Below are 13,789 nucleotides of genomic sequence, written 5' to 3'. Positions count from 1 at the left end.
CGGTAATTAGGTTCGTAGTAAAAGTCACTTAAATTAGATAATATCAGGAGCCGGTTAGACTCGGAAAGTCTGGGCGACTTTAAGTAAAGTTTAAAGTAATGTTCAGCTTTCTTAAACCGGCCTTCTCCTCTTATAACATGTGACGAACCTCTATCTAGAACCTCTGAAAGAGATACTAGTCGAAGGCACTTCGGAACAATCCTGGGTCGGTACAGCTAAACAGTGTACAATAAGTGGCTTGTCTCAATCACAATAGTCTAGATACTAACAACTGTGACTTGAATTGCATACTGCGGAACTGTCTATCTAACCCGGCCAGTTTCTCCGCGTATATAGACCTAGGGCTCCAAGTACCTCCGTACCTGGATCTATCTCTTATTTCCTAGATCCTCTGGATCTAGCTCTGAATCTCTAGATCCATGGATCTACCTTCCAAATCATAGATCTTCTGGCCCGTGCTATTTTCTGCCCCGCAGGCCCCACTTGACCGCCCGCTCCAGTCCCACTAGTCCTGGCGTCCCCGCTTCTTCTGAACCGTGACACCTTACTATACTATTTAAAATTATATAATAGAGGGTAACTAAACGGATAGTCGAGAGGAGGTAACGGGCATATGAGAATAAAAGTGACCTCAGACTGTCCTCAGACTGGAAGACTTAACCGGGAGGTCAAAGTGCAGGGTTTACAAAAAAGGAGGAGGAAGGAACAGGGACTGTCAGCGAAAACTCCAATTGAGATTGATATTTGAAAGCTTTGACAGACAAGGCTGGTCCTCAAAATGAGTATGGATCGGAGCTTATATCTTAGTGGCCAAGCTCCTAGACTGTTGTAGCAAATGAGCTCTCCACATCACCAAGCTCCTCGGAGCTACGCTTCCGCTTCCGTAGCCGCCCCAAACGCTCCCCCTGATATTGCTTAGCATAGACGAACTCGTCATTATAGCAGTCGTCGTTATCCAGGGTATTTCTTCCAAAGCAGCCGCTATCACGTGGACTGGGGCTTTTCATTGCTAGTATTTCATCAGCGACATCGTCGGACCTCGGTGCGCTTCTCTTCCTAGGAGAGCGCGACCTAGCATTCTTCCACATCTGCCTGCACATCGCAGGACTAACCTCTTCTGTCTCCCATTTACCCTTCTCACGACTCTAGAGAAGCAGGCGCCTCGGTATAAACGTCGAGGGGAGGAATATATCGAAAATACGGGGGCTTAAAATGGTCCAGGTAAAACGGGTAAAAAGACACTCTACTGCCACAGTCGTGGGGATAGGGTGAACGGCGCGGTTATGCCAGAGGTTGGGGAGCTGTCTACTTGGCGTCGAGTTGAAGACGTGTGGAACGAGCTGCGGTGGCTTCCGCTCTGCTGTGGCTCCGTCGCGACCTGCATCCGCCTCGCTGCCGTCTCCCACATTTTTTCCCCAACCTTGGGAATAAAACAAAGATGCCTCTCGTCAAAAGCGCGATGGAGATCTGCCCGTAGCGTCAGAAGGTTTGCTGGGCCGTCAATCGGGTTGCCGGAGAACAACTGCGTGGGCGAGCATTGTTACATCTGGTTTGAAAGCCACCTGTGGTCCTCGCCGGCCGGTAGCAGATGCGCCATCTCAAGGCCGTCGCCGTAGTTGGAGAGTACGCAGCACCGAGCCACGTCTCCTGCCGTACGCGTCGCCGATGTATCTGCCGCCCATTTTTGCCACAAGGGTGGGGTGAAGTTGACCGGGTTGGAGGAGTTTCTGAGGGGGAGTGAGGAGGGAATAAGCGGGACGTATCTGAAGGGAAGGGGTTAAGGCGGCTTTTGTGGAAGTTGCCTATGTACTGTAATGCCTGCCTAACAATGTACATTTGTAGGCCCTAATCTCTGCACCAACCCCCCCTTGTGCAAAAGACAGCAATTCAACCAGATTTGACGCCACCATGTCAGAAAAGAACTCGCTATCCATCCCGACCCTTTAATCCCTCTTTGAACCCGCCCAGGATCTATCCGGGCTTATCTCCGGCGCGGCGGCCCAGGGGGGAAACAATGACATATGGCGCATCGACATGATGACATCACCACACCAACCCACCCAGCTCAACCCCTATTATGTCACCACTTTTGGACCCCAAACAACAGGTAGCAACAACGGCCACGACATACGTATATAACATTCTGTCGTCCCCTTCACAGCATTGATTTTTTTCCCTCCAATTTTCAATCATATTTGCATCTCAACACAACATCACTTGAACCCCCGCAATCAAACAACCACCACCAAAAATGAACCCCTCCGGCCTCGGCTCCTCAGGCAAAGTCCCCCAAAACTCCCACACAGGCGCCAAAGCCACCGGCGGAAAGGTCGGCTCCGTCACCACAGGCGCAACAGCAGGGTTGGGTGAGGACAAGCCCAAGGTTTTTGATTCCGAGGGCGCAATTGGGAAGCAGTTTACCGGTCAGTGCTTCACTGCAAGATAGATAGAAAGGGGAGAACTGACTGGTGATGAACTGAGCAGAGGACGGCGTTATCGGGAGCATTGGTCAAAACATTGGTGGACCGCTGCATAGCGAGGGGATGATTGGGAAGCAGTTTACTGATAAAGGGGCTATTGGGGGTACCGTGCAGGATGTTCTTGGGGGGACGAAGAAGAGGTCGAATTAGATTGGTTGTTGGGGGTCGAGGGGAGGTAAGATAGTAGATTGATGTGGGATTTGTTGTGGGTTTGGTGGTAGATGTATGATATTTATTGAGTCAATCGAATAGTTATTTTTGCGTGGTCGATTTTGCGTTGGAATTGAAAAAGTGTTGGCAGGTCAGGTGGACTGGTGAAGGAGATTTTAAGATATAGGAGGTAGATCCCAGCTTGGACGCATTGATGAGAAGTCTGCGTTGGATGTAACTCTTTGTTTGAACAGGAACTAAGTGTTTTCAGCTGAGACATTGCTACGCAATGAAAAGCTGTCAGGTGACACTCTTGACACTCTGATCAAGATGAACTGAAGCCCACGAATTTGTATCAACGTTTTGCAGAAGCATCAATGTTAATCTTGGCCGTTTTAGCGTGGCGCGTGTACAGCATTCCAGCTTTATAGTGTGGCATGTATAAACGATGGAGCCAATACTCAAGAAACGCCTGCGGACGTATAGATATTTATCCCAGCATATGTCCAGCAAGTGGTAAACTGTGAGGTTTGAGGTTTGGTGAAGTAGCCGAAAGACACAAAAACAGATTCAAGATGAGTGTTGAGATATCCGGTGCTGCTACTTCTTCGTATCCTGTACTCAGTTCTAGAGCTTTAGTGTCTATCAGATGGAGGATACATTGGAGACAAACCTACGTGCTGATATCGTTTGTACGCGGCACGTCGGCGGGCGAAATTGGAAATGCTCGAAGAGGTTCTGCTCACCCAGTCATCAATCACGAATCTGCATAAAGGCTGAGTAAGTCGGTTTCCAAGCTGCCATGCAAGTGACTCCATTATCATTACTCTGCACCTGACAGCGCAACCTCCAAATCTGAATCTCTTCTTGGCCCTCCGGGCACGGGCATCTAGTATATCTAGGCGGCGAGACCGTGGAACCACTTCCCTATCATCAGGGGCGTTGTGTGAGGCGACTGAGGTCTCTTGGAACCAGACACCCGAATCCAACACAAGTGCGGCTCCTGGGTGGCCATCACCTTCCAACTTTGAACGAGATCAGCATCGTTCTGGTCGGGCGAAGCCAACAGTTCAACGATGTGATCCCAGTGAGACAAAGCAGCTTATCAGGTGTGATAGGCAACGGAAAACTTCCCCGGAACCGAGAGGTTTTTGCAGGAGGAATGGCTCGCATGGCAGAGGGGAAAGGATGCGGAAGCGACTTACCAAGTCTGGGCGTTCGGAAGAACGCTTGTGTCAGTTGGGCTGGGTTATTGCGGGCGAGCAGGCGGCGCGGGATTCTTTTCTGAAAAAGAAGAAAAAATGGAACAGAAAAAAAGGGCGGCAAAACGCAAAGATAGGTATTGTGGCGAGAGCTGAGAAAAGAGAAGAGGGAAGAGTTGGGAATTTGGTGGGCAGAAAGTCGAGTATATATCCCCCCTTTCTCCCCACACATCCACCCCCCTACAAAAAGTACACATACAACATAACACCCCCACGTAGATGGTCTGTGCACGCTTGCAACTTCACATTTGCTCGAATTGACCACCTTCAGGTCATTGGACATGTTTCTATTCCAGGTTGCTCTTGGTGTGGTTGGGGCAGTGAGGATGGTCATGTTGCTCCTTCAGCTGGACTGCTGAGAGTCACACGGACCCATCTTTCAAGAGCAGCCCCGAGAAGGGTCATGACGGAAGCCCTGGATAGAGTAATGAGTGATGATATTGGTAGTGTAGGGGGGAAAGATGAACTACCAATTTGAACCTTCCAATGATGGAACCTTCAGCCTGACGGCTGTTCGAAGTCTCTGTGTCTGCCAGCCAGAACGACTTTGGGGTTGTTCTTTTGATATGAAGACCTCACCCAAGAAACCAGACCCCACAATCTCTTGTCTGAGTGTCGTTTGATGCTTCTGAGCTCCAGCTAACGGGACATACCTCTGTTGCTACTCGTTGAGATTGGCTAAGCCTTTTCAGCTTCAGACATCCTTCTTTGGTCACCAAAGAAGGATAATCCTCTCATACCCAATGTAGCAAAAGGAAAAGTCGAGCACCATATGGGCGGTGTGACCGGATCACAGAAATGCCGTTGCCTAAAGAGAATATATACCGAAGAAGCAAACTCTACAGTAAATCTCTTGTAGAAACTGATGCAATTCGCAGTTTTTCTCCAAGATAAGGTATCCCATTACCAGGTAAAACATGTCATTGCAAATCAACCCATCCGAACTCAAAAGAAAGTGAAAGAAGGAATAAGGGCAATTGAAAAGAAAGCCTCCATCCCAACTAGCAACGGCTGCAAATCAGAAATCCCATTGAACACATGTCTTTAAGATACCCATTGGGGTCCAAAGATTTCGTCAATTCCAAGGATCATGGATAAATATAATGTATATAGGTTTTCGCTGTGGTTCACCAATGGCCCCCGTTGACCATCATGCTTCCTGATGGATGTGTCCAAAGAGGTGGAAATGGTGCCGGTAATGGATCAGAGAGTTGTCCGATATGTACTTGTATGTATGTTGGCGAGACGTTGAAATAAAGTTATGCCAAGGCGCTGATCGCGGTAGCATTCACGTGCAATGCCCCACAAGAAATTCACTGGGAGTTGACAGAATAGTCAATGAGGTCCACTGTTAAGGAATTAATATCTTGGCAGTGGGACCTGAGCCGCTGGGTTCGGCCAGCCAACTGGGCAACTCACCCTCGTAAAAACAACAGAATTGACACCTTTTTGCACCCCATATACGATTTGACAGGAGTCCACAATGTCATTTCTCCCCTTGTCCAACCGCATACTTTCCTTTTCCAGCCAGACCACGGTCGCTATCCGAACGACAGCAAAACACGCCCAAGCGACACGCGAGATTCATCAAAGCATCACAATGAGCAGGAAGAGAAGGGCCAGCCCCGATGCAACTCATGGACGCATTGGTCGACCGGTGCCCGTTGAATTTGACCCATGGAATCGTCCCCTTACCCCACAAGCTTCGAATGCGGCAGAGGAATGGCGGAGGATCCGCAGGCAGATCGACAATGTTGAGGATGCCGACCTGGATTCTCAGCATGTCATTCGTCTTCTGACTCTTGCAGCTGAGCACAGGAGAGAGTACACCCGCTTGGCAGCTGGCTGGAAAATGCTCGATCATGTCCTGCAACCAAAGTCACGGACATATGAGCCTCTTCCGCTGGTTCAACACGATTTTCTCCCGGAACCCGACCTTTACCTAGATCTTTTTGTCGACCCAAGTCGGAATCAGGCCATCAAAGACTGTGTCAGCAAATATCAACAATTAAAACAAAGCCTTGATGGCTTCGACCCCAGGTCCGGGGCACAGTGGCCCATTTACGAGTTGGTCGAGGCGGAGCGCCGGAGACGAGAGTACAACAGTGTGGTAGGTTCTCATGTTTCTGTTCCGCCGCATCAAGTGCCCGATGAAGTCTCCCCCCAGCAGCTATCAAGCAATTCTCAAGAGCCGCAAGAGCCAACCCCAGGACCAGAGCCAGTGCTGGAGGAAAGACCTCCCCTGTGCCCGGAACAAGAAGCAGTTGTGAAACTGGCGGAGCAAGGCAGAAACATCTTCTACACCGGATCTGCTGGCTGTGGCAAGTCAACTGTTCTGCACGAGATTAAGCGGCGACTAAAGGCAAAAGGCAAAGTGGTCAAAGTCATTGCCCCAACTGGCCTTGTCGCCTTGGCCATCAATGGCTCAACCACTTGGACCTTCATGGGCTGGGCTCCGGACTTTAACAAGATGCCATTGGACAAGCTATGCGGGGTAACAAAGGCCAATGAAAGAGTTCGAAAAGCTCTCCGTCGGGTCCACACTCTCATTATCGACGAGATCAGCATGGTGGAGAGCAACTTCTTTGAGAGAATGGATAGCGCGCTGAGGTTCGTTAGGAAAAGGGACCCCGAAGAAGACCGGCACACGGGGCCAGACCCTGCATCGTTACCATTTGGGGGCATTCAACTTATCGTGACGGGGGACTTTTGCCAGCTTCCACCGATAAAGCCGTTCAAACACTGTGTTACGTGTGGCTTTGAGCTCAGCACGACCAAGACTTGCGCCAATCGAGCCTGCCGCCAGAGCCAGTTCAGACTTGAGGACCAGTTCGCATTCTCCAGCGCAGCATGGCAGAAGTGTAACTTCAACTATGTTCACCTCAAAACGATACACCGCCAACGAGACGAAGAATTCAGAGCTTTGCTGGAAAAGTGCCGAACCGGCATTGCCTTCAGCCAAGCCGACATTGAGATTCTAATGAACCATGAGTCCAGCACCGAAGACGCCGTCCGTTTGATGCCGACAAGAGAAGAGGTTTACGAGACAAATGAGAGGGCCTTTAAGAAGCTTCCAGACCCGGAGTTCTCGTACAAATGTTCTGATGGTCGCCACATACAAGAAAACCATCAATACCTGGAGTATAAATACGCCCTCGAACAAAATGGTGATGACAGGAACCACAGAGTAATCAACTTTGGAGACGACAATCACCGGTTTGAAAAGGTTCTCAAGCTCAAGAAAGACATGTCAGTTCTGTTGCTCGTCAATCTGAATCTGCGCGAGGGTCTTTGCAACGGTAGCCAGGGCATCATTGTCGACTTCGAATCTCACAGTGTTGGGTCCTTGATGAGAACGCTCGAAGGCAGACCGGGACTCACCTACACTCAGAAAGAAGCAATCGGCACTTTTGCAAGCCGTAACCTGAACTCCGAGGAGCCCCGCATGATCGCGTTGCCCGTGGTTCGCTTCCAAAACGGGATTGAGCGCACCATTCTTCCGGAATGCCTGGTCAACGAGGTGGGGGATCCTGCCCCGTACTCTTCTGTTTGGCGGGCACAGATCCCACTCATGGCTGGGTATGCCCTTACCATTCACAAGGCGCAGGGCATGACACTGGAGCGTGTCGTTATCAATCTCGAGAACGTTTTTGAGGACAAGCAGGTGTATGTGGCCCTCTCTCGGGCCAAGACTCTTGACGGACTCAAGATCGAGGGTGACAAGGAGTCAGTTAAGGAGGTGTTGGAGAGAGCTTTGCAAGGGGATCTGCAAGTGCAGAGGTTTATGGAGGAGACACAATGGATCGAGTTTGAATGATCATGACAGGGGCCTTTGACCAGAGAGAGGCAATGTTGGATGGTAAGGACGGGGGCAGTGGTTTCTTTTTCTGCCATAGGGCTTTGGTTTGTCTGAGTACTTTAGCGGTTCAGTCAGGCCTGATTGGCCGTGTTTCCCGCACTGCATCACAGGCATCAGTAACAATAATACTTCTGACTTTCTTATTTCTTTATACGCCAGTGAGAAGCAACACATCTGTGACTTCAGCTTTCACCCTGTCAAAGCGAAAGAGTCAACAGGGAGTTTTCCAATATACATCGCTTTGAATTGCACACGTCGGGTGGGAAAAGGAATAGGTCTAGACTTTTGGGTGATGCTGGACTCGATAAACTACCCCGACGAAAGCTTCGATCCAAGCCGGGATTTCGATTTTAGTTACACCTGCAATATGGCTCTCGCCTCAAAAGCTCCCATCACCAGTCTTTGTCTGGTTCTTCAGATCGCTCAATAGGCATTTCAAATACAAACAGGTGCAAATAAGAAATCATTCAACCCCTTTTCCCTCTCATCCCAGCTTTTGTCTCAGCGAGCCAGTCCGACCAGCTATCTGGTTGAAAAGATAGCTCCTGATTAGATAGGAAAGAGAGCACGAGGGATACCTCGAGGAAAGCAACAACTTCAACAGCTCGTACCCCACCACCTTCCGCGCTGTCCCAGCGCAACTGAGTGGTAACATCTGTCGCCAGGAACTCTTTTGTTGTGGTCTCCAATTTTTTCACAACACCACAAGCCGCAGCAACAACAGCAGCAAAAGAGCCCGTGACGTTTTTTTAATTTTATTTTTAATCACAAACAAGTAAGCTTTGAATCTTTTGGATACTTTGATCGGGATATTTACTGATCTGAGTGTTTACAGTCGATCAAATCAAAAATGGTTCGCGCTAAGAATGCGACCTGGCGGGCGAAGAAGCGCGCTCGTCAGACGCTCGCTGCTGATGCTGGCTTGTCTGCCCCCGCTGCCGTGCCCGTTGGTGCCGCTCCTGCTGCCGCTCCCACCGCGGCTGATTTTCCTGCTGCCCCGGTTGTAAATTTTCCCTCTCATGATAATACTACATTTCTGTGTCCTTGCATTCTTGCTCAAGCCATTTCAAAATCCGGATGTCAGCCACACTTGAATTCAAACAAGAGTTGGACGAACACAAACTGAGGCACTGGTCATACACCTATCCGGATGTCTGGTCCTCACTTGAAAGGCTTGTCTGACATGGAATCACTCACTCAACATGAAGCATTATGTACCATCAAAGATCTATGCTGACCATACCTTGCCAATATTAACCGGAAGCCACCGCTGCCGCTCCCGCCGCCACCACCCCCGGTCCCCGCGTCGTGGATCGGGAGAACTCCCGCAGGGCCATGTCTACCTATAAAAGCTTGCATCACATGTACAAGCGCTTCCGCAAGGCCAAACGTCAGGTTGACAGCGACATCAGCACCTTCAACATCCAGAACCGCGCCGCGGTCATGGACATGCAAAAGGAGAATGCGGCTTTGAAGAGGGAGGGCGAGAAGTTGAGGGTTGAGGGCGAGGGCTTGAAGGCTAGGATCGAGAGTTTGGAGAGTCAGGTGAAGGAGTTGAATGGGGCGATGAGTTACGTTTTGGGGGTGAAGAGTGAGGAGCTTAAGGGGGATAGGCTTTGGTATCAGCCGTTGGAGGGCCAGTGGAAGAAGTGGAAGGGCATGGAGTAGGGGGCGGAGCGATGGGAGGGGTGGGAGGATACCTCGTTGTTAAGATGGGTGAATGTTGAGCCGTTGAGCCGCGAATCGTGCGGATGTCTGTGTGTAATAACTCTTGTGGCGTTGATTGGTTTCTTGTGTGATATCAAAGACACCCATGATGGAAACTCACGTCCTTATTTCAGTCCACCTCATCGTCCATACTCAAAACCACCACCCCCCCCTCCTCACTCTCAACTACAACCTTCCTGATACCCATCTCCTCCTCCTCTTCATCCTCTTCAAAGTCCATATGCCCCACTTCAATCCCCTCCTCCCTGTCCACCTCCTCATCATCACCCAACATCCATCTCCCTACCTCCCCTCTATACTCCCCCAACTCAACCCTCTTCTCCCTCTCCACCCATCCCACCCTCTTGACAACCACAACCCGATAAGCAATCACTACCTACCCCTCAATCTCATACCCCTCCCCCTCAGCACACTCCGTCACCGCCCCCTCCCCAAATAAAACCATCTTTGCCCTGGGACACCGAATGATCCACTCCCTCACCTGCTCATAATACCCATCAATGTTGATCACCTGCGTAGTGGTCACACAGGAGGCAAAGTACGTCTTTGTTCCCGACCAGCCTACCTCCCCTGAGATTTTCACTCCCGCCAGCGCGAGCAAGGTAGCTGATATAGAGCTGGAGAATGTGCGGGTGTTGGACCGGGTGGTGAAGAGGTTAGTCTGGACTGTGGTTGTGGTGTTGGTTGGGGGGTCGGAGAGGAGGTTGCCTAGGTGGGAGAATAAAGACTGGCATAAGGTTGAAGGGCTTTGAAAACTAGAATTATTCCTCAAGACTACCTCGCAAGAAGTCTTGGGTAGTCATTTGGGGGCTTTGAACTATATTTACAAGGCCTTCTCAACATTTTCAGAGGCCGCAAATACTTTTTTGGAACCCTTTGGACGACCTGGAAAGGCCGAGTGGTTATCTCTCAAGGGACATTGCCTATCTGCGGAGGCCTATCTGTTGTGTCTGAAGGCCATTACTATTTCTCCGGATGTCTTCCCAGTGCTGTGTTTATCTTTGCCACTCTTGCATCTTCACTGCGAACGGTGTTTATATCATATCGATTGTCTCCTGACTTTATATATTTCCAGCCTACCATCCATCCTGAACACAATTGTACTTTGACCATTTGTTCCAGGTTGTGATGTTCTCGCACCTGTCTCTTTTGTGTCGATCTATTGTTGCTGGCACTTTTTTTCGTCTTTCTTGTCTTGGAAACGAAGTCTCAATCCGCTGTTTTCATTTCCCCATATGCTTGAATTACGGTATCGGCAACTGCTCACGCCACTGTTGGTTGTGGGTTTGGACGCATTCTGTCGCTGCCTTTCTGAGCAGCCCCTCCGTAACTGTCCGACGCAGACGGGCATCTCCATCTCTGCATTTCAACTCCCAACATCCAGCAGCGCGAACAGGTGATACTCTGCCCATCTCGGCAGGCCAAAACTGTTCAGCCCAAGACTGTTCGGAGCAAGTCTGCTCAAAGCAAGTCTGCCATTGCTTGGTTGAAAAGTGATGTGGAGGACAGAGATGCAGGGATCGAGTGGTACCAGACGGTATGCTCTTCGTTAGCCGTGACCGGCTGCTCAGCTTCTGACTTCTGTGATGGGGAGGCTCGCTGGCGCCCCAAGGGGAAAAAGGCTGGGATTGTGGACTTGAGAGGGTGAGGATGCCCAGATTGTGGAGGTGGTGTTAAATGGTGGTTTACTCTCATAATAGTAGTAATCTGAATGGAAACCTGGACTGGGTTTGGGGGGGGGGGTGGTGTTCTTTTGGTGGTTTTGTTTAATGATGGAATAGGTTTGGTTTTCTTTGTGCATGCTGCTAATATTGCTGGGGGGCGAACTCTGGGATGAATCTGGGAGAAGTTTTTGTAAAGTTCTGGGGAAAGATTTAGATAGGTTCCAAGATGGGAAAACTGTAATTTCGCTTTCAATCTTGATTCCTACTTAGGGGGATGTATGTTGGGATGGAGCTTCTGGGGACGTTGGTTGGAATTTGAGGAGAGGATAGACAACCCAGTGCTTTGACTTGTCTTGAAGTCATCACAGCTTGTCTCAGCTCACTGGGTTGCAAGCCTTGGATAATCTTTCCACTCAGATATCGTAGGGAAATAGATATAGACTTTCTTTTAAGCATCTACGGTACTTTAAATATGAGCTGAAGGATGAGATGTTTAGAAGGAGATAACAGAGCAGAGTTAAAGCCCCCTTAGACCAGAATCTTGGAACTAGAACATCGCACTGGCCTTGTTGAATCTTGAATGTTATACGAAACTGCCACTTGACATGGCTATCTATCTAGCTGTCCAAGCTAACCGATCTATCGCACATTCCTTCTAATACCCCAATTGAAACCAATCCGGACTTGTACAGCCATACCACACCACGCCTGTCTCAAATAGACGACGCTGATGGCTCTATTTCTTGAAATCTTTCCACTTTCCATTCGGCTGCAGTACAAAAAAAAGTGATCAGTACAAGATGCCCAACTCAGATGACATAAGGGGGCCTCTTACCAATTTGTAGGCGCCTTTGTACTTGTCCTCCCGTTGGTTCAGCAGGTAGCCAACACATCTTTGGTAGCGTCCGCATATTCCTGCATGCCCGAGAGCATTTTTGACATCTGGTCCTTCTCCTTCGCCAGCTTTTCCACCCGGGCCTTCAGATCCAAGTTCTTTCTGACCAGCATCTTGGTGTAACGCTTCTTGCCTTGTCCGAGGAACACAGTCGACGATGGGTTGGAACTAGACATTGCATCATGATCAGAGCCGATGGTGGCCTAGAAAACGGGAATCAGTAAACAGGTCGCAGGATGTGATGTGTGGCACTGTGACAAATGTTCAAAGTGGCGGAGTCTGGGTAGAGGGTGAGACAGGTTATGAATGCTGACATACATCAGGATGTTCACCTGAGACAATATCAGATTAATTCAGGTTTGTCGCTTCATCAGGCAAGTTGGGACAGTCAGCCTCAACGAAACCAGTGGTCTTGGAAGGATCGCAGGGGGCGGGGCCGGGGCCGGGACTGGACGAGAGACGGGGCCCGGATACGAGATGATTGTCGGTTTCGACGGAAGTGACGATGGTCGGGGAGTTGGTGGTATTGCTGGCGGCGGCAGCAGCAGCAGCAGAAGCACGCTTCACGCGGCGCTTCCAAGACCTTTTAGCTGCTATGCTAGGGTTGGACACCTTTCGAGAGCAAGCCTTTTTGCGGGTTGAGACCATTTTGAGATTGCAGCTTTGTTTGAAAGAGGGAAATGCAGACTGAAAAATACAAGCTGAGTGGGAAATGGACAGGTGAAACAGCGAAAGAGAGAGCTGACAAAGTGGAGATTTGGGAGTCACGCATAATCAGGAAGAACTTGGCAATCCATAGACAAGCTCTTCGTTGTCTTCTGATCGACAGGCACGCAGGCTAGCACAGTCGTAGGTGTCAAGGTGCCTTCCGTCGGTCCCACGTATCTCGACTTCGTCTGATGTTGGGCCATCAAGTTAGTTTTTCCCACGTCAATAACAGCCAATGAAGGCCCCAGAGCTGATGACAGCAGCATCCAGGAGATTCCACGCCGTCTTTTGGGCCCACTTATCCCATTGTCGTCTGATGCTCAGTCATCAAGGTTGCTCCCACACCGGCAGGCACTGAAAGAAGACCACAACAGAAAGAGCATCCAGACTGTCATTTCCAGGGAAATCCGATGCAGATTTCGGAAGACATACTGCCAAAAACTGAGGAAGATTTCTCTCCCTATCTTCTACATTCACACCCCTCAGTCTTCCAATGAACCTGAAGCATGTAAGCGCCGACAGAAAACAAAAATTGAAAATAAAACGGGTGGTAAAAAATATAGGTACTTCGGTACATTGAGCGGATGACCACGGTTTGAAACCTAGCTTAGGATAGTCGATGACCCTATTTCGAAGCTGCAGAGTTCCGAACCGGCGGTCAGGTTCGCATTACGAGAGAATAAATGGTTGTGTAACTAGATTCAAGCTTGTTCAATACACAGCAGAGCAAGCAAGAGGAACAAATATACAAAGTCTACCCCTTCGGCCAAATGTAGCAGTGATAGTGCCGCTGTTGACTCCCACTGCTGGCCACTATTATTGTTCCCAAAGGTGATTGTGGTTCCCTGGTCTGCTCGGGCATTTGCGGCTGCTGTCTGGATCACGGAGAGCAGTTCCTCAAACAGCATCGCCCAGGGATTCCCACTGCGAGTCCGTCACAGCCCCAACGAGTCAAGAGCAAGTTCCACTGATTGGAGATTGTTGGTGAGCGCCTTCACGGTATTAGGTGCGTCGGCAATGTTCTGCAAGTCCTCTACCAAGAG

At 49.7% G+C, this 13,789-nt stretch overlaps 3 protein-coding genes across 3 annotated transcripts; all 3 read left to right on the top strand.

Annotated features, from left to right (window-relative positions):
* Nucleotides 1–1,880: 1,880 nt before the first annotated feature.
* QC762_600540 (uncharacterized protein) lies at nt 1,881–2,842 on the top strand. Its single transcript, XM_062891746.1, has 2 exons — nt 1,881–2,423; nt 2,485–2,842. The coding sequence occupies exons 1-2, from the start codon at nt 2,252–2,254 to the stop codon at nt 2,628–2,630; spliced, it is 318 nt and encodes a 105-aa protein (XP_062740756.1). The 5' UTR covers nt 1,881–2,251; the 3' UTR covers nt 2,631–2,842.
* Nucleotides 2,843–5,375: 2,533 nt separating this feature from the next.
* On the top strand, nt 5,376–7,709 carry QC762_600550 (uncharacterized protein; the record flags this gene model as incomplete). The annotated part of the gene is made up of 1 exon (XM_062891747.1): nt 5,376–7,709. The coding sequence occupies one exon, from the start codon at nt 5,376–5,378 to the stop codon at nt 7,707–7,709; it is 2,334 nt and encodes a 777-aa protein (XP_062740755.1).
* Nucleotides 7,710–9,086: 1,377 nt separating this feature from the next.
* On the top strand, nt 9,087–9,419 carry QC762_600554 (uncharacterized protein; the record flags this gene model as incomplete). The annotated part of the gene is made up of 1 exon (XM_062891748.1): nt 9,087–9,419. One exon carries the CDS (start codon nt 9,087–9,089, stop codon nt 9,417–9,419), a length of 333 nt encoding a protein of 110 aa, XP_062740754.1.
* Nucleotides 9,420–13,789: the final 4,370 nt, after the last annotated feature.

The sequence above is a fragment of the Podospora pseudocomata genome, chromosome 6 (genome assembly GCF_035222375.1).
Source record: "Podospora pseudocomata strain CBS 415.72m chromosome 6, whole genome shotgun sequence".
NCBI lineage: Eukaryota > Fungi > Ascomycota > Sordariomycetes > Sordariales > Podosporaceae > Podospora > Podospora pseudocomata.
This window is presented reverse-complemented; position numbering and strand designations above follow the sequence as displayed.

Coding starts and splice junctions, on each gene's coding strand:
- QC762_600540 (XM_062891746.1), top strand. CDS start 2,252: ATGAACCCCTCCGGCCTCGGCTCCTCAGGCAAAGTCCCCCAAAACTCC. Junction 2,424..2,484: donor AATTGGGAAGCAGTTTACCG/GTCAGTGCTTCA, acceptor TGAACTGAGCAG/AGGACGGCGTTATCGGGAGC.